The 26,835-nt window shown below is 35.6% G+C and overlaps 1 protein-coding gene across 2 annotated transcripts; it reads right to left on the reverse strand.

Moving 5' to 3' along the window:
- Window positions 1-348: 348 nt before the first annotated feature.
- LOC109046102 (voltage-dependent anion channel 1) lies at window positions 349-9,837 on the reverse strand. Of its 2 annotated transcripts, none has more exons than XM_019063901.2 (9): window positions 9,687-9,837; window positions 8,819-8,888; window positions 7,313-7,362; window positions 5,494-5,646; window positions 5,353-5,405; window positions 4,871-5,098; window positions 3,542-3,692; window positions 2,604-2,661; window positions 349-1,113 (listed from the first exon to the last, which is right to left on the reverse strand). In XM_019063901.2, exons 2-9 carry the CDS (start codon window positions 8,883-8,885, stop codon window positions 1,022-1,024), a joined length of 852 nt encoding a protein of 283 aa, XP_018919446.1. In that variant the 5' UTR covers window positions 8,886-8,888; window positions 9,687-9,837; the 3' UTR covers window positions 349-1,021. The 2 variants fall into 2 exon arrangements, with proteins under 2 accessions (XP_018919446.1, XP_042567239.1); XM_042711305.1 differs by lacking the exon at window positions 9,687-9,837 and adding an exon at window positions 8,992-9,056.
- Between the last annotated feature and the right edge of the window lie 16,998 nt (window positions 9,838-26,835).

Raw genomic sequence — 26,835 nt, forward strand, 5'->3', positions numbered from 1 at the left:
GAATTATAAAGCTTTTTGTGCTCATCACAATTTATATATATATATATATATATATATATATATATATATATATAATTTATTAATATTATTTTTTTTTTTGTGAAATAGTAAGTATGCTCAAAGAATATTGTCCGTGCACCTTGAATAAATGTGAATGCATGCATCTTACGTTGACAAAAAAAAGCACACAATGGCACACTGTAAGCTATACCAAAGTCTTTGAGTGCCTACTTTAACTTCTGTTTATAAAAGTCACAAATGCACATTTAAGAAAACAACTACTATTAGTTATTATATGCAAAAAAATCTGATTTTCAGAGCAAGACACCAAACTGCACAGTCGAGTAGTGTGGTCCAGGTTGAAATGTTTTATTCAACTTAAAGCATCCATACTGCTACATCCACAGTATTCTAATCCTACACTTAAAAACAGAAGACTACACCCACCTATTCAAATCTTTAATGCTCTAGGTCCGGGAGAGCTGAAAGAGTTTCGCCATCGAAGGAACAGGCAGTATGCAGCGGAAAAACAATGATGGACGAGATACACGTGTGGTTTCACTCACACAGACGAGACAAAAACACGAAACGCACCCAACTAAAGGCGTGAAGGGCTTCCTACAGCAGCCCTCTGAGTGTCATCTTTACACACAGGTCCCTTCGTATATATATTAGTGTTGTCTGATGCAAACACTGCATTTCTACCCAATGCTTCCCTTCCCAAAAATTAAACCTCAGTGAAATATTCTTTCATGATCAACACTGTAATAAATAATGTTGAGTGTACTGAAAATACATTTTCGAGCCATTTACAGCTTTGCAAATGCTCTTCTTTCATTCTGTGACTTAGTAAATATACATCTGTTGCCCTCTCTGAAGAAGTGAGCATCACTAATGCTTTATTTGACAAGTGTATAGTGCGTGTCCTTGGTCTGGGCATCTAAGAGAAACAAGGTGTGTGAGGATAGGTATTCAAAAAAAATATATATATCAAGACAGGGTCACTGCAATCCTCAGCTTCCTATGCCTCGAACTCCAGACCCAAGCCCAGTTTGTGGCCACCTGCGTTAATGTTCTTCCCATCCAGAAGAGCAGAAAGGGTCAGCTTAATACCTGAACCGAGAGAAGAGGGGGAATAGTTAGACGAGGAACGATCACATCCGAGAGAGAGCTTACTGAACGGCACACACACTGCCCTAGTTTGGGATCAGTAAGATTTTAAACACTCTTTAGAGAAGTCTCTTCTGCGCATCGAGGCTGCATTTATTTGATCAAAAATACAGAAAAAAACCATAATATTATTGCAATTTAAAATAATGGTTTTCTATTTTATGGTACTTTAAAATGTAATTTATTTCTGTGATCAAAGCTGAATTTTCAGCATCATTACTCCAGTCACATGATCTTCAGAAATAATTCTAATATGATGATTTGCTGCTCAAAAAATAAAATAAATCTGATTTTTAATGCAGTTGAGCTGCTTCATACGTATGAAGTAAAATATGGATTTTAAAAAAAATAATAATAATTATTCCCAACTTTTGAACACTAATGTGCATGAAAATAATAATAAAACAAACGTAATTTTAAATTTAATAATATTTCAGAATATTACTGTTTTAGTGTATTTTTGATCGAACTAATGCAGTCTTGGTGAGCATAAGAGACTTTTTAAAAACATTTAATAAAACAAAATAATGTATGGTACGGTAATGTATGGTCTAAAAAGCAGCTGTCATCTTTTGCCGCATGATAGCAATCGCAAGTAAATATTCTGCCATCTTTGCAGGAATGTAATATGCAACTGTAACATTTATCTTTAGCAGCACTGTGAAAGTGAACATTAGGCACAGCAATGTTAGATATCTATGGATACAATGTGTCACATGACTCAACATGCCTCTGTTTTCACACTCCAAAATACAACAGACTATTCAGTTTGTTCACTTGAGAAAGCATCTTCAAAAAGCAGGAGAAAAAAATGTCTCGATAGCTATGTTTCCATCAAAAGTTGCGAATTTAACTTTTGTGCAAAATTGGAATATCGCATAAAACATTTGCAAATAAACACCGTTTCCATCCAACGAGTCAAAGAGAACAAAATCGCCCTGATAAACTGGCACTAAATATCAATATGAAAAGTAGGAGAAGCCACTGGAAAAATTTGACGGCAACCAACCAAAACTACATTTGAGATGCTGGTTAATCAAGTTATCCTGTCCCATTACGAACTTTTCTAATGTGTATAGAGGAATTTATTCAGCAAATGCATTTCTATCTCCCATTTTTGGCATTAGCTCTTTTAAAAAACCACCTCAAGAGAGTGTAAAAACGTTTTGCAAATTATTTTTTTTATTTGGCGTTTCTGATGCGATACTTCAAAATGTGCATGAAAACAGGGAAATGGAAACATAGCTGGTGTGGACTAAAGGCCAGATGTATTTGGATGAATGTGGACGTGGCCTCAACCCGCCCAAACACACTTTCCCTGAAGCTTCTAGCAATCCTTGTGACTGTGATTAGTTGGTTCAGGTGGGTTCAATTAGGACCGAAGATAAACTCAAAAAGTTGCATATGCATTAGGAACAGGTTCACATACTCACCAGGCTTCAAGGTTTGAGTATATCCCAGGCCGACGAGGCTGGAATTATTCACTTTGGCCTGTAAAACAGACAAAACATGTCTGACTGCAAGTCACTGACGACAAACATTCATTACAGCCTTTTCAGAAAGCATGGGCTTATTTTTCATGACCAGCTGAACGTCATGAAGACCAGAGCATGCTTCACAACATCTCATCATTTGTAGGCTTCGTTCACACTAGGTATGGTTACGTGCATTCATTTGCTAATCCGAATGAATCCAATACAATTTCAGATTCTGAAAGTTCATCTATATGACCCCTGAAAGTTGCAATCTGTATCTGATTCCGTTTACATGTGCATTACACGTATTACTATTGTTATGATTATTCATGAGATGATACAACATGTTAGAAGTTTTTTTATTTTATTAGCATGCATTATTATGCATTAAGAATCCCCTTATGATGCATTATATATACAGGCTTTGTCTGGTGTTACAATGCATCATACTCTTAAAAGTTATAACCACAAATAGGTTAGTATTTTAATGCATTGTAATGTTGTTGTTATGTTTATTTATCAGATGCAACAGGTTGTTTATAAGGCTTCATGCATGCATTATTATGCATTAACAATACCCTTATAATGCATTATAAATACAGGCTTTGTGGAAAGTGTTACTAAGCTTACACAGGGCTTTTTTTTTTGCACTCACATTTTGAATTTCAAGTTAAATTCTGATTTCATTCTGCTTGGCTACATCACGCTGTGAAAGCGTGCCATTAATTAACACTGGTGTCGTTTCTTTCACGTGCACAGAAGTTAAGGTTTGGTGCAACGGGGTCTTCAGTGCTGGGGAGTTTTTCAGGTTACATCATTATGCCAGAAGAAATGACTGCCTTGATCAGTGACAAAGCAGCATGATCAAAAACTAAAAAGCGGCAATGATAACTTACCGAGAAGGAAGCATCGGCATCGATCTGATACTTGGCAGCGATGCCAAAGCGGGTGTTGCTGTTGCCGGCGGTCCAGGCCAGGTTGACCGCTGTCTCCAGATTATCATTCACTTTCTGGTAAATGGAGCCACCGAATTCTGTTCCATCGTTCCTGCAATTTAAAAACACATCGCAACCCATCTTTTAATTAATAAAATGCACTGAAATGCATAAAGTACAATGAAATTCCTCTTTTTATCAACTAGATGATCATTTGTTTTTAACAATGAATTTCACTAAATCACATAATAGAATGCAAAACCACAGTTTGACTATACTTCTATTCCAAAGGATATTTCAACTTGAAGCATGTTTCAGTCGACTGAGATCCACAAGAGGGAAAACACACAGGGTTTCTGCAGGTTTTATGAATGTTTTCGTTCCCCACTGACAGATATTTGTTCTTGTTTCAAGCAGAAATTCTCCGAATTTTGTTCAGAGTCTTCATTTCTTCAGTTAGCATCTCAAATAAAAGTAGGATGTTTTACGGCAATTTTATAGATATGCATTTTCATAAAGCAGATTTTGTGTTCTGAATTCTTTAGACGCCAAGAATCTAGTTTTTAACAATCTTTAAGTTTTTAAGATGAAAACATTTGGAACACCAAATTCAATATTCTAAAATTCTAAATTTCTAAAATTCTAAATTCAAAAATTCAAAGTTGCTAAAATTCATAATTGTACAGAAAGTGGGTCAAAGGTCAAGCTTCAGGGTTAAACAGGAAATAGGGTCCTGTAGACGTCTTTCAAATGTTTAAATATTTGTATTGCAAAAAAAAAAGCACTGAGAAAGCATGCATACTTAATGCCATGACTTTATGAATTTAAGACTTTCTGTTCCAACTTGAGATCTTTTTAAAGCCTTAATTTATGGAAGGTTTAAATAATTATTTTGATGTTCTAAAATAAAGATTGCAGTATTTTTTACAAGAAAATACTATTTTATATATATATATATAAAAAAAAAAAAAAGTTTAATTCAGTGGTCTTACTTGCTTTTTTTCAATGTAAGAATACAAAAAAACAATTTAACTGCATATTTTATATTTAAAAGTTTGCAGTGTGTCTGTGTTATATGCAGCCCTAAACACAACTAACACACTCCTCAAGATCTGAGCTTCAGTGATATAAACAAGCAGCAGACATCAGCACACTACAAAGCCCTTGACAAATCCAAGCGCCGGGGAATAAACGTATATATAAATAACCCAGCTTCCTAACCTTGAGACTGCTGGAGACAGACAACAGACTCGCTACCGTGGGTCTGACGATACTGCGTTTGGTACGTACACGTTTGTGTGGAGCTGGAACTCGTCGGTCTTGTAGCCCACAGCGAAGTTGCTCTGAGTGACCCGGTTCCTCCCAGCCTCGAAGGTCATCTGGTATCCGGCCAGCCAGCCCTCGAAGCCCACGACCACGGCTCCGTGCACCGCGGTGCCGTTGATGTCATAGTCCACGTCACAGCCCAGGTTGATGTGCTCGCGCTGGTAGCCGCTCTTGATCTTCCCGCTCTTCTTGCTATGTGAAGTCACAAAAGACGTCAGTGGAAACTGTGCCGAGTTTGTGTGAAAAACCACAATACTGACGTTTTGTACACTCTCATGCGCTTGTTTAACTAGGGCTGCACAACTAATCAAACCGTGCATTTCTAGATTAGACTCACAACCAAAAACTAATACATCCTTCCCTTTATATTTTACATCTATACTGGAAATGCCAAACATCACTTCAGCGGCACTGACTGTCTGTGACGTAGTGATCAAGTCACATACCCAGTGTTCGGAGAAAAGGAGGAATCAAACGTCAGCTTCAGCCCTTTAGCCAGCTGAGGAGAAGAAAGCAGCATTCGTGTTAAATGACGAGAATGTAATTCATATCCAATCCAGTGAAGCTCAGTCTTCCGGGTCCTGTACCTGGTCATCCAGAGTGATCTCGGTGCCCAGAGTGTTGTCAGTGTTCCACTTCTCAGTGAAGGTCAGGCCGTGCTCTGCCCACTTGTACTTGGTCTCCAGCGTCCCTGCTACCTTGCTGGTCTCTGTGTTGGCCGAGCCGGAGCTCTTGAACTCCTACAGCGCCAGCAGAACAGATGCGTCACATGCTGAGAATTACTGAAACTCAACTTAGCCAAAATGCTCCAAGACCCTCTTTCCTGTTTAACCCAGACGCTTGACCTCTGACCCACTTTCTGTACAATCTGAATTTCTATATTCTAAATTTTAGAATGAATATTGAATTTGGCGTTCTGAATTTCGCCTTGAGGCTTACGATTAAAAACTGGATGTCTGCAGTCTAAGAATTCAGAACAAAAAACCTGCTATTTGAAAATACATATCTATAAAATTGGCATAAAAATGTTGTTTTGTTAAATATCAAATATCCGGGATTCAAGTTTTTAAAAAAACTAATTTAAAACTATATAAAATGCATTGTAATATTAAATTTTGTTGACGTCTATAATGAAAAATTACACAACTCTTATCATTTTCTCATATTTCAGTCTGAATATGGATTACAGCATTTGCAGTGCTAGAGTTAGACGAGGACATCCGCACACACGCGCCTTTCCAAGATAAACATCCACGGATCAATTAGTGCAAACAAGTATGAAAAAACATGGTGCACTTCCGTGTTCATCTGAGGGTCAATATCTGCTTCTGAGGGCCACAGATTCATTCTGTCCATTGTAACGATCATGTAGTTCTGGGTTATTATCTCTGATAAGGCTGATATCAATTAATCCATCTTCATTTTGATAGAACTATATGGATTCTAAAATTAGCCTATACTGTTTTCCGTTGATGAACAGAGCTTCACTAACATTATTTGTAGCACCTGCCATACAATAATCGCCATGAGCTTTGTGTTTCGTCACTTTAATTTAATTTAACACAAATAATTTTCATATTTTTTAAATGAAAATAATAGCTCTAGAAAGCTCTAGAAAGATGTATTTTGCTAAATGCATCAGGGTTATTATAGTTAACAAAAACTAAAACCATAAAAAAATGCTACTTAAACTTTATCTGAAATAAATAATAGGAAAGAAACTTTAAAACGTTTAATTTCAGCTAGTTGCCAAAGCAACATTTAACTTGATATACTAAAATAGCTAAAACTGAAATAAAAAGTAATAAAAATTATATAGACATATAATAAAAAAAATTACCAAAACTTTAACTAAAATTTTAAAATAAAACAGAAAATATAAAAATAAACACTAATATAAAATGATATAATAGGATCTCAAAAATACTAAAATAACACTGATATGCACTATATTAAATTTTTATTTAACCTGTTAGTAATATATTTGATCTATTTTGTATTTATGCATGAAAACAAGTTATTACAGCCTTATATTACAACAACAAATTGAAGTAGAAACATGAAATAAACAAACTTTCTTATATTTAATTTAAATATTTGTATGTAACTTTGAGTGTTGATTATTCTATTGAAAAAAGCAAGTAAATTTTGGCTACGTTGTTAATTTTAACATTAAATATTATAATAATATGCCAAATGACAGGTTTCCCTGTACAGTAGTTTACAGCTTTGAGATATTTTTTTTTCCTTAAGAATCTAAAGTCTTTTCCAAACGTCACATCAGCAGCGTTTCTACTGTATGATTTCATCGACATCTGGACAGAAATCCCATCAATATTTCATCAGGTTTGGCAGAATGATGGCACTGTTGATAGTGTCTATGACTGAAATCCACTGGCTCCTTACCAATCCATTCTCTGACCTCGTTTTCAAGTCCAACTTGATAAGACCAAAACCTGCAAAAGACAGACAAACATCACTAACACACAAAACGACATGAAGAGACCGCGCTCATGGCAGAAACAGACTTTTCCTGTCTGCTGCGAGGAGTTTATTTGAGTACAAAAGTTGGCTTCCCAAAGAAAAAAAAAATCCCATTCATTTTCTCAACAGGGGAATTAATTTTTACTGTTAACCTATAATTTACCGAAAAAAAAAAAATGCTGTTATTCGATGGCATACGCTTGTGACAAACCCATCAGAACTCATGATTTCAATTTATTTTCTAAATTATCATGTTCACCAGTTGTGTTTTATTTTTGTCAGTCGTGGGGCGGGACTTGCTGTTTAAACTGTAAAAGAAAAAACTATAGAGAAAAACTATCGTCATGTATAAAAACAGAAACTTAAAGGTCTTCACAGCAACCCGTCAAAATAAAAGTTTGGTTTAACTTGAAGAAACTGTGACAGAAGTATATTACTTAATGTAATGATAGTACTATTAGTAACAATTATTATTTTAAAAAAATGTTCATACACAACACCATATTATAAAAAAATATAATTAGAGAAGCTTTTGATTATTAAAATTTAATGAAACAGAATTTGGAATAATGGAAAACAGATTTTGGCAAAAACAAAACTGAATTTGAGAAAATGTTAAACATTTCATAGGGCCTTAAAATGCATTTTTTTGTTAAACTTTTATTAAATTGCTGTTAAATATTGTAAGCTACATGATTTCAATTACTTAGAAATGCTTTTTGATTAATAACATTTAAAACAGTCTACAGAAATTAAAATGGAAAAAAAACGGAATCCAGAAAAAATAAAATGGGGAAGAATGGAATTTGGAAATAAATAAAATGGATTTCATAGGGCCCTATGTATGTGTGTGTGTGCATCCTTAGGTTTGTGTATTGTGTGTGTGTGTGTGTGTGTGTGTGTGTGTGTGTGTGTGTGTGTGTGTGTGTGTGCATGCTTAGGTTTGTGTGTGTGTGTGTGTGTGTGTGTGTGTATGCTCACCTAAGCTAATCTAAGAAATATGAAGCAGTTTTTGCATTGATGCTAATTTTCTGAGTTTTTTTTTTTTTTTTTTTTTTTTTTTTTTTTATTCTTAGGTTTGTGTGTGTGTGTGTGTGTGTGTGTGTGTGTGTGTGTGTGTGTGTGTGTGTGTGTGTGTGTGTGTGTGTATGCTTAGGTTTGTGTGTGTGTGTGTGTGTGCGTGTGCATGCTTAGGTTTGTGTGTGTGTGTGTGTGTGTGCATGCTTAGGTTTGTGTGTGTGTGTGTGTGTGTATGCTTAGGTTTGTGTATTGTGTGTGTGTGTATGCTTAGGTTTGTGTGTGTATGTGTGTGTGTGTGTGTGTGTATGCTTAGGTTTGTGTATTGTGTGTGTGTGTGTGTGTGTGTGTGGTTAGGTTTGTGTACTGTGTATGTATGCAGCTCTAACATAAAACCAGATGAATTCATACCATATCCTTTGGTGAAGATGTCCCTGGCAGACTTGCCCAGGTCTACGTATGTTGGAGGAACAGCCATTGTCTGAAACACAGAGAGACAGTGAGGAGAAGAAGGTCGGCCAGAGGTCACGTCTAGGACATTTCACACAGCAATTCATAATCAACCTCATATAAAACCCACTGACCCTCAGTTCAGCGTTAAGTGAGGAACATACTGCGTTTTCAAATCACATTCCGCCTGCCTTTCCAGTATTTTAACAGACCGTGCATGTGGAAAACTCACATTATACTGTGACTAGACAGCGGTGACCAATCAGAAACCTTTATTAGCCGATGCTGATCATCGCAAAATGGCCAGATGCTGGCGGACATGTGACTACTAACATCACACACATGCATTACAATCAGGCCTGTTCCTTCAACACAACATACATGATGCACGCGAGTGTTTATCTTAAAGTAAACAGGATGCGAAAGAATGCGAACGCTGCTGTGCGTGTGGATGAGATGAGGATCACCGCATCAGACCGAGAGCTCAATGGCGCAGGTTTAGGCCACTATCAGAGCAGACCGAGGACAGATGATGAGCACACAATCAGCCATTTACACCCATGCAATATTGCAATATTTCGTTTGGTTTTTCAAAACGATGCGCGAGCGCAGGATAAATGCATTTAAACAGCGCGAGTCTGATCATGCTAGCATGCAGTCGGAGCACATTCACAAACGCGGCAAGGGCATTAAATGCATCAGTTGTGGCATTAACGACTGATTCAGGCCCTGCTCGCGACATTAATGCGCCGCATCGCCACCGCACTCATTACAGATTCACGCAAGAGCCCCGTTTACCGCAGGATGGAGGTCTAGCTATTGAACAAACCTGTGTGAGGTCGTGAGGACAGCGCCGGGCAGAACTCAGCCGAGAGGATGCGACGTGCAGAGAACTACGCCAGACTCACGCAAGAGCGTAACGCACGCAAACCACGCCACGCCTGCAGAATCATCTTGAGCATCATCTCAGCAGATTCCACATCATCCGCAGCACCTCGTTTTGAAACTACATCTGGATTTTTTTTTAAATGAGGTTTAATGTGCTAACCTGTTCTTATTAATGTCTCCATCTATTTCTAGTGGGTTTTTTTTTTTGTAGTTATAATTTACGCAACACCTCGAGATTAAGCTACATCTGGATTTTTTTTTAATGAGGTTGTAATTTGCTTACTTCTTATTTTCTGTCTATTTCAATATTTTTTTAAATTGTATCTTAATGTATTATTTAGTTGTAATTATTTTAATATATATATATATATATATATATATATATATATATATATATATATATATATATATATATATATAACACACACACACAGTCATGGCCAAACGTTTTGCAGTGAAATAAATTTTGCTGCTTCAGTATTTGTAGATTCTTTTTCCACATGTTTCTATGGTATACTGAAAAACATGAGCATATCATAAGTTTTAAAGGCTTTTATTGGCAATTTTTTTTTACAGTGTTGACCCTTGTTCTTCATAACCTCTGCTATCCGCTCTGGCATGCTGGATATTAGATCCTGGGCCAAATCCCGACTGATGGCGATCCATTCTTGCCGTATTAGTTCTCGGAGTTGATCAGAATTTTTGGGCTTCTGCTCGTCCACTCTCCTTCTGAGGACTGACCACAGGCTCTCTATGGGACTGAGATCTGGAGAGTTGCCTGGCCACGGATCCAAAGTTTCAATGCAATGATCTTCGAGCCACTTCTTTATCTCTCTTGCTTTGTGACACGGTGCTCCATCATGCTGGAAGATGCACGGATCATCACCAAACTGCTCATGGATGGTTAGAAGAAGTTGCTCTTGCAGGACGTTTTGATACCATTCTTTATTCCTCGCAGTGTTTTTGGGCAGAATTATGAGAGAGCCCACTCCCTTGGTTGAGAAGCAGCCCCACACATGGAGGGTCGCAGGATGCTTCACTGATGGCACGTCATAGCACTCGTGGTGGTCTTCACCTGTTCTTCTCCGAACCGCTGATTTTCCAGATGTCCCAAACAGATGAAAGGAAGCTTCATCAGAGAAAATAACTTTGCACCAGTCTTCTGCTGTCCAATCCTTGTACCTCCTGCAGAATTCCAGTCTGTCCTCGACATGTTTCTTGGAGAGAAGTGTCTTCTTTGCTGTCCTTCTTGACACCAGGCCTCTGTCCGAGAGTCTTCTCCTCACTGTGCGTGCAGATGCGCTGACACCAGCCTGCTGCCATTCCTGAGCGAGCTCTGCACTGGTGGAGACACGACTCTGCCGCTGGCTCCTCAGCAGGAGACGGTCCTGGCGCTTGCTGGACACTCTGGGACGTCCTGAAGACTTCTTCACTGCGATCGAGCCACTCTCCTTGAAGATCTTGATGATACGATAAATGGTACTTTCAGGTGCAATATTCTTTGTAGCAATTTCCTTGCATGTGAGGCCCTTTTGATGCAAAGCGATTATGGCTGCGCGTGTTTCTTTGGAGGTAACCATTGCTATCAAGAACACAATGGGCAAGTGATGTTATGCTCGACACTGAAGCTCCGAGGCTAATAAAAAAATAAAACACTTTTCACATTAAAGCACTGGATCGGAGCTTGATTCTTTTTGCCAAAAGCACATGATCTATGACGTTCGTACAATAGCATCCAGCTGCAGCCCCGCAGACTCACCCCCGGTTAGACACGGTTAGACACTACATTGAAAAGTGAACGGCGATACGGAAATGACGTCAATTTGAAAAGTGAATGACGATAGGGAAATGACGTCTGCTGTCCATCCACTGGTGTCCAGCCAGTGGTGTCTAACCGGAGGTGAGTCTGCGGGGCTGCAGCTGGATGCCTCTCCGTTCGTACGTTGAAAATTATAGTATGGAAGGCCGACGGGGCCAAAAGTATTCAAATGGAACGCGTGAAATTTGACCGTCATCACGCAAAATTTGTCCGCGGTAAGCGGCACTTTGAACGTGTCTCTTTAGTACGTGTAGACACGGACATTTTGGCTGTCAGTGTTTGCCACTTTTATTTTGTACATTCAAAGACGCACTGAGAGAACAAATTTGAACGTGTTTCTCAACGCACACATTCTGGCCCTGTTAAGGTGGCAATTTTGAACGTGTAATATTTTTTTAAGGCATTACAATCCATTTACCCTCATATTAATACTTTCTTTAGTTTATGGTGTCATTAAGTAGGCCTAGTATTGTAGCCAGTAAATTAATAAATGTAATGAGATGTAAAGAGTTTTGTTTATTTTCTTTTAATGGGTCACTCTTACTCCCAGGTCTGTGTACCTTCTGGTCATTTGAACAGAAATTAAGATAGATTTTTCTCTTTTTTCATGGATTAAAATTAGAATATGCTTAAATAGAGACACAGTAAAAAAAAAATGCAGTGTCAATTTAAAGACTACTAAAGATCATATAAGGTCCCTGACTATCTAGTGTTAAAAGTACACCATTCGTAGTGTTGAATTTTTAGTATTAATATAGCACCTTATGGTGTAGAAAAATTACACTGCAAGTGTAAAGTGTTACACTTGCTATTGTTGTTTAAATTTTACACTTTGGGGTATTTAACACCCCAGTGTTTTTTTAATCCTTTAAGTGTAAAGTAATCTTTTCAGTGCAGAAACAAATGCTATTGTATGGTGTTGATGTACAAGATTAGACATAAAATCAGGACTCTTCAGACAGATGTATAAATTCCAACGTTTATTTAACAAATGGGCAAAGTGGCGACTTTAAAGCATACCAGATGTGTAGAGGTTAAATAGTCAGTCACATTCATTAAGTGTTGCACAGAAACATAAAATAGATTAAAAAACACAAATTCATCAAATTTACCTAGACATGAACAAATATGACAGGTAGATTTGAACAAGATTGCAGCAGGATACTTGTTGACAGTTGTGTAGCATCCATGAATGATGTTCCTCATTGCCCCATCAGTGAGCGTGTATGGCTGTGTGGTCTCTTCTGTGCAATCAAGGTGTACTTGTTAGTGCCTGCAGATCAAAGACAAAAATACCACTCAAGGTCAGCTCTCCAATTGATTTTATGTTAGTCTTTCATATACAACACATCTGGCAATATTTTGAAGCAGACAATAGGTAGTGACAGAAATGTCCAAATGTACCTTTTTGAAGATGTTTTTCAGCTTGATAGAAGGACATTTTTTTTCAGGTCCCTTGCAGCCTTGTGGTGAGGGTGGAATCAAATGAAGTAGGAGACAAATTGATGCAATATTGCTGTCCCATTCTAAATAACAGATATGACAACTTCATAGAAAATCACGTGACTGCTTCAGTATGTGATTTAGGCATGCATCCATACATGGGAAAGGAGACCAGAGGCCGTTTTTTTTGTCAATGGAGGAGAGGCTTCACTACGCTGAATAAACAGCTTTTTAGAGGAAACAGCTTATTTAATGAGTCGACAGCCTATCATCTAATCTTCAACATGTTTTACACTAAACAATACATTTGGATTAAACTACTTTTAGAGTTTATCATGAAAAAAAAAAATGCTGTTTTATAAGAGAAGGCACTGACTTTTTGCGACAGGTCTTACACAACTTACAACACTCCTCAATCATACCCATTAATGGCGATTGAGTGTCGCACAACTCTGACTGAAATTCTCAGTAACTTCAAGGTTGTAATGTGATTGGTTATTAAGGTAAACGTGATCCAAGTTAGCCATTACGCTTTCTCTAATAGTAAGTAATACAGACCCTCTCCTCTCAGCACCGATCAAAGTCAGACACCTTTTCTAACCAGAATGCATTGCTTTTATCAGGCAGCTGCTGAGCTTTGCAGCTCCACATGAAGTCGAACAAACCTTAATGACGAGAAGTGCTTCTTCCTTCCTTTGGTAGAAGAAGCGTTATCTATATCTAATTAGTATGATAGTGATTTCTCCTGACTAGTACACACGTTCTAGTTCACACGTTCACATGTGCTGCTGTTATGATTAGTCAATTAATGTTAGCTGGTCATTTTGTGTCAAGATCAAAAAAATGGTGAAATTTGTTTTTGTTTTATTTGTTTGTTTTTGTGAAAAGGTTTTAGCTTTTAGCAATTACTTAAAATGCATCTGATCACTCTACACAATAATCTAGAAATGATGTGAATGAACACCACAATATATATATTGCCAATGTTTACTTTATTTGTGTATTGTTACATGTGAGCTTTTCTGTTGATGTGTTTTATGTTCTTTGCAAGGTGTTTGTGCAGTTTTTTTATTGTTTAAAATGGTTGTAAAAAATTATAAAATTAAATTAAATGTAAAATTTAAATAAAATTGCTTATGTTTACCCTCATACCCATGTATGTTTCATCTCTTGTTTGAACTCCAGAAAGTGTTTGTACAGCATTCAAAACTCATCAAGAGACGAGTTGCTACAGTATCTAAGTAACAATAAGGTTTTTTAATGTTTTTGTGTTGATTTCAAACACTGTAACTTTTAAAATACTTTTACATTTACAAGAAAATGTCTGAGATACTTTTTTCAAATAATTAACACAAGTTACTTTGTTTTCCCGTTTATTCACTGACACGTCCCCTGTGAGAAATTAGAAGTGTGGTGCAGAGGCACTTCCTTCAGGCTGATGCTTACTAATATCACTTCTGGTGTGAAAGCGCCTTTACAGTTGCCAAAAATATAATTAAGTTGGCTTGAGAAAGCCAACTTACTGAAATCCTATTTAAACTTCTTCTTCTTCTTCTTCTTCTTCTTTTTCTTCTTCTTCTTCTTCTTCTTCTTATTCTTATTCTTCTGACCCAAAATTTTCAACTGCTACTCCTCCTAGAGCTTTAACTCTACAGACTCCAAACTCAGCCCAGATCTTCAGACTGATCTGAAGTTAGTTGCTATATCTTTTTAGACTGATTGGACTTACAGTTTTCATAAAAATGAAGATTAAAAATCATAAAAAATCCCATAGACTTATATTGAAAAGCCTGAAGCCCATTAGACTCAATCAGACTTACCTTCTATGTACTATCACTAACCCATTCAAACTAATTCAGACTCATCTATCTATCTATCTATCTATCTATCTATCTATCTATCTATCATCTGACTGTTTCTTTCTATCTATCTATCTATCTATCTATCTATCCTAGGAACATGTTAATCATGCTAGTGACATGCTAGTAACATGCTAATCATGCTAGAAACATGCTAGAGACATACTAGTCACTTGCTAATCATGCTAGAAACATGCTAGTGACATGTTAGTCACTTGCTAATCATGCTACGAACATGCTAGTAAAATGCTAATCATGTTAAAAACATGCTACTAACATGCTAATCATGCTAGAAACATGCTATTGAAATGCTAATCATGCTAGAAACATGCTAGTGACATGCTAGTAACATGCTAATCATGTTAAAACATGCTAGTAACATGCTAATCATGCTAGAAACATGTTAGTGACATGCTAGTCACTTGCTAATCATGCTAGAAACATGCTAGTGACATGTTAATCATGCTAGAAACATGCTAGCAACATGCTAGTCACTTGCTAATCATGCTAGAAACATGCTAGTGAAATGCTAGTCACTTGCTAATCATGCTACGAACATGCTAATAACATGCTAATCATGCTAAAACATGCTAGTAACATGTTAATAATGCTAGAAACATGCTAGTGACATGACATTCAATTAATAATCATGCTAGAAACATGCTAGTGACATGCTAATCATGCTAAAAACATGTTAGTAACATGCTAATCATGCTAGAAACATGCTAGTGACATGCTAATAATGCTAGAAACATGCTAGTGACATGCTAGTAAATGCTAATCATGTTAAAAACATGCTAGTAACATGCTAATCATGCTAGAAACATGCTAGTGACCAGCTAATGACATGCTAATCATGCTAGAAACATGCTAGTGACATGCTAGTCACTTGCTAATCATGCTACGGACATGCTAGTAACATGCTAATCATGCTAAAAACATGATAGTAACATGCTAATAATGCTAGAAACATGCTAGTGACATGTTAGTCACTTGCTAATCATGCTAGAAACATGCTAGTGACATGCTAATCATGCTTAAAAACATGTTAGTAACATGCTAATCATGCAAGAAACATGCTAGTGACATGCTAGTAACATGCTAATCATGCTACAAACATGCTAGTAACATGCTAATAATGCTAAAACATGCTAACAACATGCTAATCATGCTAGAAACATGCTAGTGACATGTTAGTAACTTGTTAATCATGCTAGAAACATGCTAGTGACATGTTAATAACTTGCTAATCATGCTAGGAACATGCTAGTAACATGATAATCATGCTAGAAACATGCTAGTAACTTGTTAATCATGCTAGCGACATGCTAGTAACATGCTTATCATGCTAGTAACATGCTAGAGACATGCTAATAACTTGCTAATCATGCTAGAGACATGCTAATCACTTGCTAATCATGCTAGAAACATGATAGCGACATGCTAGTAACTTGTTAATCATGCTAGCAACATACTGGTAACTAGCTTATCATGCTAGAAACATGCTAGTAACTTTGCTAATCATGCTAATGACATGCTAGTCACTTGCTAGTAATGCTAACAATATGCTAATCACTTGCTTTATTAAACTTCTCAAACTTTTCAAACTTTTTTAACTTTTCAAACTTTCTAAACTTCTAAACTTTCTAAACTTTTGGGTCAGTCTTTCTCAAGCCAACTTAAAGTTTGTCTTGACGAACTTTTTTATCTAGTTGGGTTATTGTGTTTTTAAAAAACAAATGAGCAAGCCCTGCCCAGGTGACTAAAAGTAACACAAAAGTAATGTAATGCACTACTTTCCATAAAGAGTAACTAAGTAATGCAATTAGTTACTTTTTAATGGAGAAACAGTATTTTGTAATGCATTACTTTTAAAAATAATTATCCCCAACACTGCAATTCAATATGTGATATTAACTCCAAAATGTATAGAACCAAATAGCTCAAGTAGGATAAAACTTTACTAGCATTAACAAAGCTAGTGCTCATTGAACAAAGCTTTATGCATCATAGTACTAATACATGTACATAGATCCAAAACTATAAGCTCTGCTCTTCTGCACAATGGTAACGACAGAAACTTCAATTTAACAAAAACTTTCAAATGTCAAACATAACTGAATATTAAACATTAATAGATGTTTCTCTTTACTCAAAAACTCATAAAGTAGCACTTCATTTCAATATTTCCATATCCAGCCATATGCAAAGCATGCTGGGAACTAACAATCACTGGCAAAATAAAACTGCAAAATTGAGCTAATTCTCTTAGGTAGCCTTCTTTCCTTAATTTTTTCAGTTTAATCAGTTCCTCAATTCAAGCCTCAAAACTGCATGGGTTTCCTTAAAAAATATGAGGAAACATAATCTCTTGGTTTTATTAGTGAAAAGTTCTCAATATTTTCTATACAACACTGATCCACAATTTCTTTAAAATTGACAAATATACATACTATTTTTATCACCTTAATTTTTTAGATGATTTTTTTCCCGATTGTGTGCATGATCAGCGCCACGTGCTGTTATTATCAAAAGCGTCCAGATGATGGCAGTATTTTGAATACAACTTGACAGTAACCTGAGCTGAAGCTTCAAGAGTAAAGGCACTTAACATTCACAAAATCAAGGAGATGTATATGCATTGGCCAACATCAAGGAGATACAAATAGTGTGCATTATTGTTATGTTATATGCATTATTATAAATAATGCATTACTGTTAATTTATTAGGCGCATATGATGTGTAGACAATTATAAACATATAATAAGCTGTTATATAGTAGACTGTAGGTATAACTGCTAAATTGTTATATTCTGTTGGATTTATTAAGATGGAATAAACTCTTTAATCCAGTTTAATGGGTTTTGTATGTCACAGCATAAATGATGTGTCACTGATTGATATAATGCTGGGTAAATCTGGGTAAATGCGATCTGCTCTCGTGTATTCAGCACTGATGAGTGTTTTGTGTGGATGAAAGCATCATTGAGATATGACTTATGTTCAGTTTAAACAAGAGTTTGGCTTTATTTTCATTAGCATCTGATTAGTCAAAGACGGATATCTGGTCATGTTTTTCTAACCTCACTTGCTGTTTACTATTGTAATAGATGAGAAAAGAGGACGTGTGTGAGTATTTAAATAAGCTAAATACAACTAGCATCTCACAGACTCAAATAAATGGATCAGATACATGTTTGGTACGGTATTTTCGTAATTTTTTTTTTTGCATTTGTTGCTTAGGGCCCATTAAATCATCTTTGCATATGGGCCCAGGCCTGACTTGCTGTGCCACTGGTCCTTTCTCAAGTCTGTTAGCAAAGAGTACATACAATCGTCACTTCGAGGAAGTAATTTTATCGTTTATGATCATGTGATGCAGGCTGGCTAGTCCTTGTGATTCATTTTAAAGCTATGGTGGAAGAGTTTGAGTTAATGCATAAACTTGGGATGTACAATACTGGCTGATGTACAAATCATTTTGGCTGATGGCCGATACTGATATATTTCCTTTAGTTTGGAAACAAAACCAAGTCTATCTTCTGCTGTAACAATAGAGGCGTCGTGACAACAAAGTGGGGATCCAATATCAGGCTTTATTAAAAGAGCCTAGTCAGGACAGGCTGGGTCAGATACCAGCAAACAATAACATCCAAGGCACAGACAAAAGAGTAATCCAACAAGACAGGCAATGATCAGGACAGGCAGCAGTCAAAAAGGTAACAGTCCAAGGATCAAAACACGAGAAAGGCAAAACTTAGGAACATGGAAACTAGGAAACACGGAAGGGCTAAACACTCAATCACCAGCAATGTGAGCATGTGTGTGTGCTGTTCTTATAGTGTGAGACTGATGAGGTGATGAGAGACAGGTGATTGCAATTGATGATGAGTCCGGGCAAAGGATTATGGGAAATGGAGTCCGGGGTGAAGCAGCAAGAGTGTGGAATGGAGTGCCCTCTAGTGAAGCTCACGGGCACTCCAGCTAGAGATCGTGACGTGCAGAGATTATAAATGTTTTTTTTGTTGTTGTTGGTTTTTTTTTTTTTTTTTTGGTTAGTTTTAAGCAAAAAAACTACTTGTTAAAGTTTATATATATATATATATATATATATATATATATATATATATATATATATATATATATATATATATATATATATATATATATATAATGAGAGTACATTGAAAGCTTTGAACGAAAAAAAAAACGATATAATAAAATCAATCAAAGCTGGGGGTTTTTTTTGTTTTTTTTTCAGACAGATGCATTTTCAAATGGGATCCAAAACCAACCCTGTGTCTGAAATCGCCCCCTACACCCTTAAATAGGGCTCTGTTTGAGGGGACAGCCATTTTTAGTGATCTCTGAAACCTTAGTTCGTTCAATCCCACAATGCAAAGCAATAACGAGTGTACAACTGATGTACGCTCAACGGCTAGAGAATACCCATAATGCACTGTGAGAGTCGTAATACAATACAGGTATAAATCCATTGTAAATTGATTAATGAATAGTTTAATTAGGGTTTGTGCATAATTTCCATAAGATAAATCCTTTCATCTTACTACTGGAGCTGCAGGTTTGCCAGTTTCAAATGATTATTAAACAGCAAGCAGAAACTATGCAAAAGCGGCAGTCCTTGCAGATGGGCATTTGTTACCTGATTGGCTCACGTCACAGTGACGGTTATGTTTAGGGGTGGGGTTAGATAAGGGGGATCATTTTCACTGAATGATTTAAAAACACCCACCAGTTTGAAAACACCCACAAAGTTAGAAATTCCCACTTTGGTTCTGCAGAGAACTCATTCTCTCCAATACAGAGAATCTGATCACCATTCAGGAAAAAAGTTTGCACATGTGAGTTATTATTCATCATATCAGCAAGGAATATCAGCATAGTTTTTCATATCAGGCTGAAACTAAATGATTACAAATCAGGAGCACAGACAGGCAATGGGAGAGTTCATTGTTATTAAAGGGGTGAGGCTGGATGACATATAGACCATTTTAGTGAATGTAAGCAGCAGTGATGTGTTTTGTGGGCAGAAAGTGACAATTAAATGATAGCAGCCAAAAACATTTACAACATGAATCATCTGATAACTCCCTCGATTATTTTAATGGTTTCAAAAGTTTTTAAATTGGTGCAGAAAGTCTTAAATTCATAAAGTGATGGCAACAAATGTTGCATGCATTACAAAATATATATATATCTCTGTCAGTATTTTTTTTTTTGTTTGTTTTCCAACACAAATATCTAAACATCCTTAAGTCAAGATACATTTTGAGATGCAAACTGAAGATATGAAGTTTTTTTTTTTTTTTTTTTTTTTGAGAAACTGAACAAAATGTTTAAAACATGATATCTGTCACTGGGGAATGTAATGTTTTCCCTTTGGAAATAAGTTGATTTTTCTGAGTCCATTGGCAGATATTTGTTCTTGCTTTAATCATAAACTCACTTCATTTTGATCAGTTTCACAGAAAACAAGACTTCTTTTTCATTTTTTTGCATTTACCTTGATTTATAGAGTCTTTAGACATTTGCACTGGAAAACAAGGCAAAAATACTGAGAAACCACATCTTTTCTGCAGTGTGTGTGTGTGTGTGTGTGTCAATTATGGAGGTTGTATTTTCAAACTTCAAAGTGTTGCTAATACATCTCATTATCCTCTCCTTATTTAGTGAACATATTGACATATTGAGTTCCCTTTAATTTATTCCTTACGTTTCTTTCAATCAGTCTTAAAAAGGTCTTTAAGACTATCTTAAATCTGCCTTAAGAAAGCTTGCAGAAACCCTGAATTAACATTAAATTCATTCTTTAATTGCAGACTAATTATTGCAGCTTAGAGTCATAATGGAATGCAACCATAAACATTTGCATTTAGCTTCAAAGGCTTTCTTTGATGACAGTATTTTATAATAATAATCTTTTCTCTTTCAGATTCTGACATCCATATGCACTGCAAGACATTTTCTTCCTTACTCCACAGATCGTATCTGTTCAGACCGCTCATTTGCGTATGACATGGTTGAGAGCTGTTAATGTACAATAACCGTTTTAGATCGACTGACTGTAATAGGCTACTGTATAAGATTTCCATTCCAACTGAAAGAATAAATCTAGGCTGCTGTCTGCCCAGAGCAAAATGCAAAACTGTTGCATTTCATTCATTAACTGTGTCAATAACATGCAATGCATTTTAGTATTAGCTATCCACTATTAACCTATAGTTACGTCAGTGACGTATCCTCTCAGAAAGACTTTGATGTAGTCTGTTCAGGGTTTCATAACAACAGAAAGCAACACCTCCACAAACTACACATCTGATGTGCACAACAAAACAATCGTGCATATCCAGTCCACCTCTTGATCTGAAGAGCTTTTCCACTGCATTACCCAAGTTGTTGACATCACAAGGAGAGAAAGAAACAGCTTGCTTCCTGCCTTCTGAAAGGTATCACAAATGTCAAGCGCATGTGGTTTGTCTTTAAATGAGGTGAATCACCACACACTTTGTCATCTTTGTTCTGCTGCCTTTTGTTTTGCTTCTAGCGAGAAAGATGATTATCAAACCCGAGTGAACGTGAAGATGCGCTGCCTGTGGAGGGATGTGTGACGATAGGCTGTCTGTTGACAAACTGTGCATCAGTCTTACACAATATCTCCATAGTATCTCTTTGACAAAACTGTTTATTAGTGGTGTTTGATCTAAATCTTGAGGCAAAATGTCATGCTTTTATGTGACTCGACTTTAGTATTGTTTATGCATCTATTTGCATGCTGTTGTAGGGTCACAAAGGTCGTCGCCGTTAGTGTCTGAGCTCTCTGTGCAGTTTTCTGAGATTGCTCAAGAGTCTCAGGCAGGAAGCGCTCGGTGCAGGTAAGAGTCTGAGCGCATGTGTGGAGGTCTTCAACACCCACTCAACTCTCACCCGTCACAGCAGCATCAACATTTTCCACTCGCTCCCCAAAAGCACATCGTGCACAGAGCTTAGTGCAACTAGCAAATCTAGGGCAGAAGTGCTGGTCAAAAAATAGCTCATATTTTCCACCGCATGCATAAATTATGAACGTTTTTTTTTATGCATAGATACAGTTTTTCCCTCATAACAGAAAGCTGACAACATGATGCAATCTGCCATTTTTTGTCTGGTTTTCAGAGGTCTTGTCTGGCTGGAGGTCTTTAAGTGAATATATCTCAAAGGACTCATAGTTTTTCACCATTTTCAAATTATTTGTCTTCAATAGTTGTTTTTAAATAGTTATGTGACAAATGAGTTTCTATGAATACAAATACTGCAGTCTCTCAATTGCTCATAGAAGCTGCATTAATAATAAGAATAATAATTGCAGATGGAGTTTAGCGTGTCATAACATACCACAAATATAGCTTGTGTCAATTCTGAAGAAAAATTAAAAATTTACAGTAATTATTTTCACTCAGAAATTGCTAGTAAGCTTCACAAATAATTACAAAGAAACTGCAAGTATTAACATGACATTGTATATGAAATTTTATGGAAAGAATCAACTTTGAAGAACTTGTTTTGTAAGATAAACTTACATTTTTGTATCATAACTATATTTAAATAATCTTTTATATAGTTGTATATACAAAAATGTATATGCATAGAAAGGATATTAAATACAAATAAATTTACTGCCTTAATGTTTCAAAAAAACACATCGAAAAAAAAAACTAAAAAAATTGTTATAACAATGTAAAACAAACATCCAACAAAACAAATATATCAATGTAAAAATGTAACAACATACTTATTCTGACCTGTACTTATTAAAATTTATAAAAGAATAAGTTATCATTCTCAATTTTATTATATTATCAAGATTTAAAACTTTTTGCAGACAAATGGATGGTTTGAAGGACAGTGGCAAAGATTAGTAAAGATTTAAACTTTATTAATTAATTAGTATTTTAGCCAGGGCTGCACTGTGATCTTATAAATAGTCTTTTAATGATATCTAATGATTCTTGCTCTAAATATGCCTGACAAGTATGCAAAGTATATTTTTGGTACACAAACAATTGTTATATTGAATGACATTTTGAAAAATAAAAAAACCGTGTGTGTATATTGTCAGTGTTGTGATTTTTAGTTTCCTTGTTTTCCCCCGGTCTTAGTTCCTGTTTTCCTTATTTGGTCATGTTTCCTGTGCCTGTCATTATGTTGATTTCATTCCAGGTGTTCCCGTCTGTTTTGATTGATCCCAGGTGTGTCTCGTCTCCACGTAGTCTTGTCTAGTGTTTAAATAGTGTTCTCTGTTCTTAGTTCTCTGTCTGCTGTTGAATGTTATTTATCAGTTTGTACGTCAGTTAGAAGTTCCTTTGTTTGTGTCTCCTTGTGGATTTAATTAAATATCATACTTCCATATTCTCCTAGATCTTCTTGTTCCTTCTCCAAGTGAAGTGTGACAGATATATATTCTCATGTTTTGCTCAGGAAAAATAAAATTAAATAATAAAGCTGTATTAATCTTTTATTGTTCTGATGCTTGAAACCCCCTTTTCTATAAAATGTTATCAACTGAATTATAAAATGTTTGTATTAATTGCGTTGTTTATATAATAGTGCTTATATAGCAATACATTTAAACAAAACAACAGCCTAAAAAGGGTTTGTATCTGTCCTGCAAATCAACAAAATTTGCTTTCATTGTGCAAAACCAACCAAATTTTCCTGAGAGTCATGTACTCAATCAGGTTTAATACTAATATATATTGCAAGTGTTTTTGATTCATTTTAGCTCACACAGTTGACCAGCATCATTTCATTCTCAAAACCTCCTTCAGTGTAGGATTTTTTCAGCAGGTAATAATTGTGCATCTGATCACTTACACTGAGTACATATTACTACTCTAAAGTACTATTATAAACCCTGTACGGATAAAGAAGATACAAAGGTGCCCCAGCGAGAAGCTGTTGTACTTCTAAAGGTACCATTTTTGCACTTTTTATTTTGACAGTCGCACACTCTGCTCAACAACACACATGACTTGAGGATCATTCATGTCCGGAGCTCAAACACACAGACTGAGCTGAAAAACTTTTCCATCAAAATATGAGCAGTCTTGATGCTTGCATTAAAGCACACTACTAACAAACAGACAAATGAACGAACATGTGGGACTAGAACTAATAAAGCAGCTGGGCCATTTTTTATCCATTTGGTTCATATGCAGAATGAACAAAGCCTCTTTGGCTTTTAATGAATTGCTTCCACTTGAGTGTCGTGTTATACAAATCAAAAGATTATTGTGAAGAGCTAATGTCTCTGTGGTGAGCCTTGTGTCGCCATCTTCATGGCGCCTCTGTAATCAGTGCCAAGGAGAGAAGCGTGTGATGGGCATTTAGAGGCTGTGATGACTGGGAATGATGTGGAAATGGAGATGAGCATTTGTTCCCAGCATTGATCCGCAGCGGAAGATTAATGGTGGGAAGGGATGTGTTGATTTTTTTTCCCGCACTCATGTGTACATTTACTTTCCAGCGCTCAGAGTTTGATTTGCTATCGTGGGAAAACAAGATGTTGGAGTGTTTCTGGATGTTTCAGCGGTTTGGTGGAGCGCTGGTGCGAATGAAAGCAGCGAGGGCTTGATTCGAGTGCTAGGTTACTCATTTTAGGCATTCTGACTACTTATAGGTTACTTTTAGATGACTTTTTTATCTAACTTGTTTTAAACTTACTGTTAAACATAACATATTGATATAAAGAAGCAAAGAGAAAGAAAATATATTCCACTTTTTGATATCAACATCATAAAATGCATCAAACATTACATTACACCATGGTTTCCCAAACTGGGCTTAATGTAAGAACTACATTGGGTTTGTGAGTTGATAAAAAACTAAAAATTAATAGAATCATGCAAAATGTAAAAATAATTTAAACACTAAAATAGAGGTGTTTTATTTGTTTAGCTGCATGTCAATGTGACCCTTAACCAACATCAGAGAACTGTAAACATGTGAATTGTTAAATTATTGGAATATTAACTTCCTCAGAGATATTTCAAGTAAATATTTTATTTTAAGGTTTTTGAGTGACAAAAGTGTTTGGGAATCCATGCATTACATGAACAAACATTAATAAATAAGAAAACATCAGTGACATTTCATGCCCAAAGTCTTCCAGGTCTGAAATATTTTTGTCCTGCAGAATCAGCTCTTCCTGAAGGTCTCTGGATATGATGACATCATTGTGTTTCACAGCTACATCACCAGTGTTTAATAACTTAAGCACAATTATTTGTTTCATTTACTGGTTTGCATTTACTTGACATTTATGAATAGCTAAATGGTATGACACACAGTAGGATTTTCAGAAAGTTGAAAAAGAGAGAAAAAAAGAATTAGTGAGAATCAATAAATGATGAATAATTACTGCCACTGTGTAAATTGGATATGTAATAATGTAAACCATAAAATGATTATGAGCATTTTTAAAATGCAATACACTTTAATTAAGAGTACTTCTGATTACATGTAATCAGTGCCTTTGACTTTGTTTCATCATTTCAAACGTGAACTAAACTTCTGTTTGTAGAACTTTTAAAAGAGAACTTATTATGGAAATATTACACTTTAAAAGAATATGTTTAAGAATAACTGAATGTTTTTGGGATGCTTAACTAAACGCTACTTACAATTAAATAAAAGTGCATTATAGTTTAAATTGATTTTAAATGAAATTACTAGTATTTTTAAAGTGTACTATTGAATATACTGACAAGCATGCATGATAAACTAAATTATACTTTTTGTTTTGGTAAACTAAACTAAAATTATTTATATAAAAAATATTGTATGTCATGCATGTAAATATATTTGTGATTACACATTCATAATAATGTAATTGCAATTTGAAAAAGTTTAACTCTCTGTAACTCTGAATTAAAAATCTGAAGTGCTTCTTCCAAATATAATCAGTTTTGTTTTTTAATTATGTAAAAAAATGATTGTTTCCCCTTCATTCTAGAATGGTTTCAACCACACCGTGACTAAATTATCTGTAACTAATTACTAAATATACTAAACTATATTGGCTTTTGTTCACACAGAGAAAAATACAGCATATGAAGTGTTTAAAATCAATTAAAATGTAGATCTATTTACATTTCACTTGAATCTGTGCATGCTACAATTTTTTATTTTATTTTTTCTGATTCTTGTAATAACGTAATTAAGTCAAATCAAATTAAGTCAATATTTAATCAATGTGACTATCAGCCTTAACAAATTAGGTTACACTGAAGGAAGTCATTTAGATCTAAACAGATCAGATGAACAATTACAGCTTACGCCCCTTTTTCAGTGTTTTATTGTGCCCTCTGTCCACCCCACATTAAAATAATATTCTGTGTTATAGCACTCTTCTCCATTATTTCATCATCCATTAATGAATTTCTGCTTTTCCTCAAGTATGTGTCTCTGACACTGAATTCTGTTGACTTGCTGTTTCTAATTTACACAGAAAAGCACCATGCATGTTTGAGTGCATTATTAAGCACACAAAATTGTAACCTAAAAATGGTAAGTGCAAAATATTATTTAACATCACTGAGCCAACCATCATACATCAATTAATACCAACAGAACTAAATTTGATGGGTTAAATCAGGTAGAAATAAAAGCTATTTAAGGTAACAATCCAGCCCTTTTCCAGTGTGTGGATATGTGTGCTGCAGTGCTGACCGCGTCTGGTTAAACAGGACTGACAGAGGCTTCTGAATAAAAGAGTTAAGACTCTTTGCCACAGCAACCAAAACTAAGGAACAGTTACAATTCTTTTCTTGCTTTCTTTTCTTCCTTTTATTTTTGTAAATTTGCATCGAGCATAATATTAGTATTTATTTATGTTTGTTGTTATTAATCATGTTATTTGAGGAAATGTTCTGTTTTTTGTATTTTAAATGAAAGTTTGTGATATGAACAA

Source organism: Cyprinus carpio, chromosome A21, assembly GCF_018340385.1.
Source record: "Cyprinus carpio isolate SPL01 chromosome A21, ASM1834038v1, whole genome shotgun sequence".
Lineage (NCBI taxonomy): Eukaryota > Metazoa > Chordata > Actinopteri > Cypriniformes > Cyprinidae > Cyprinus > Cyprinus carpio.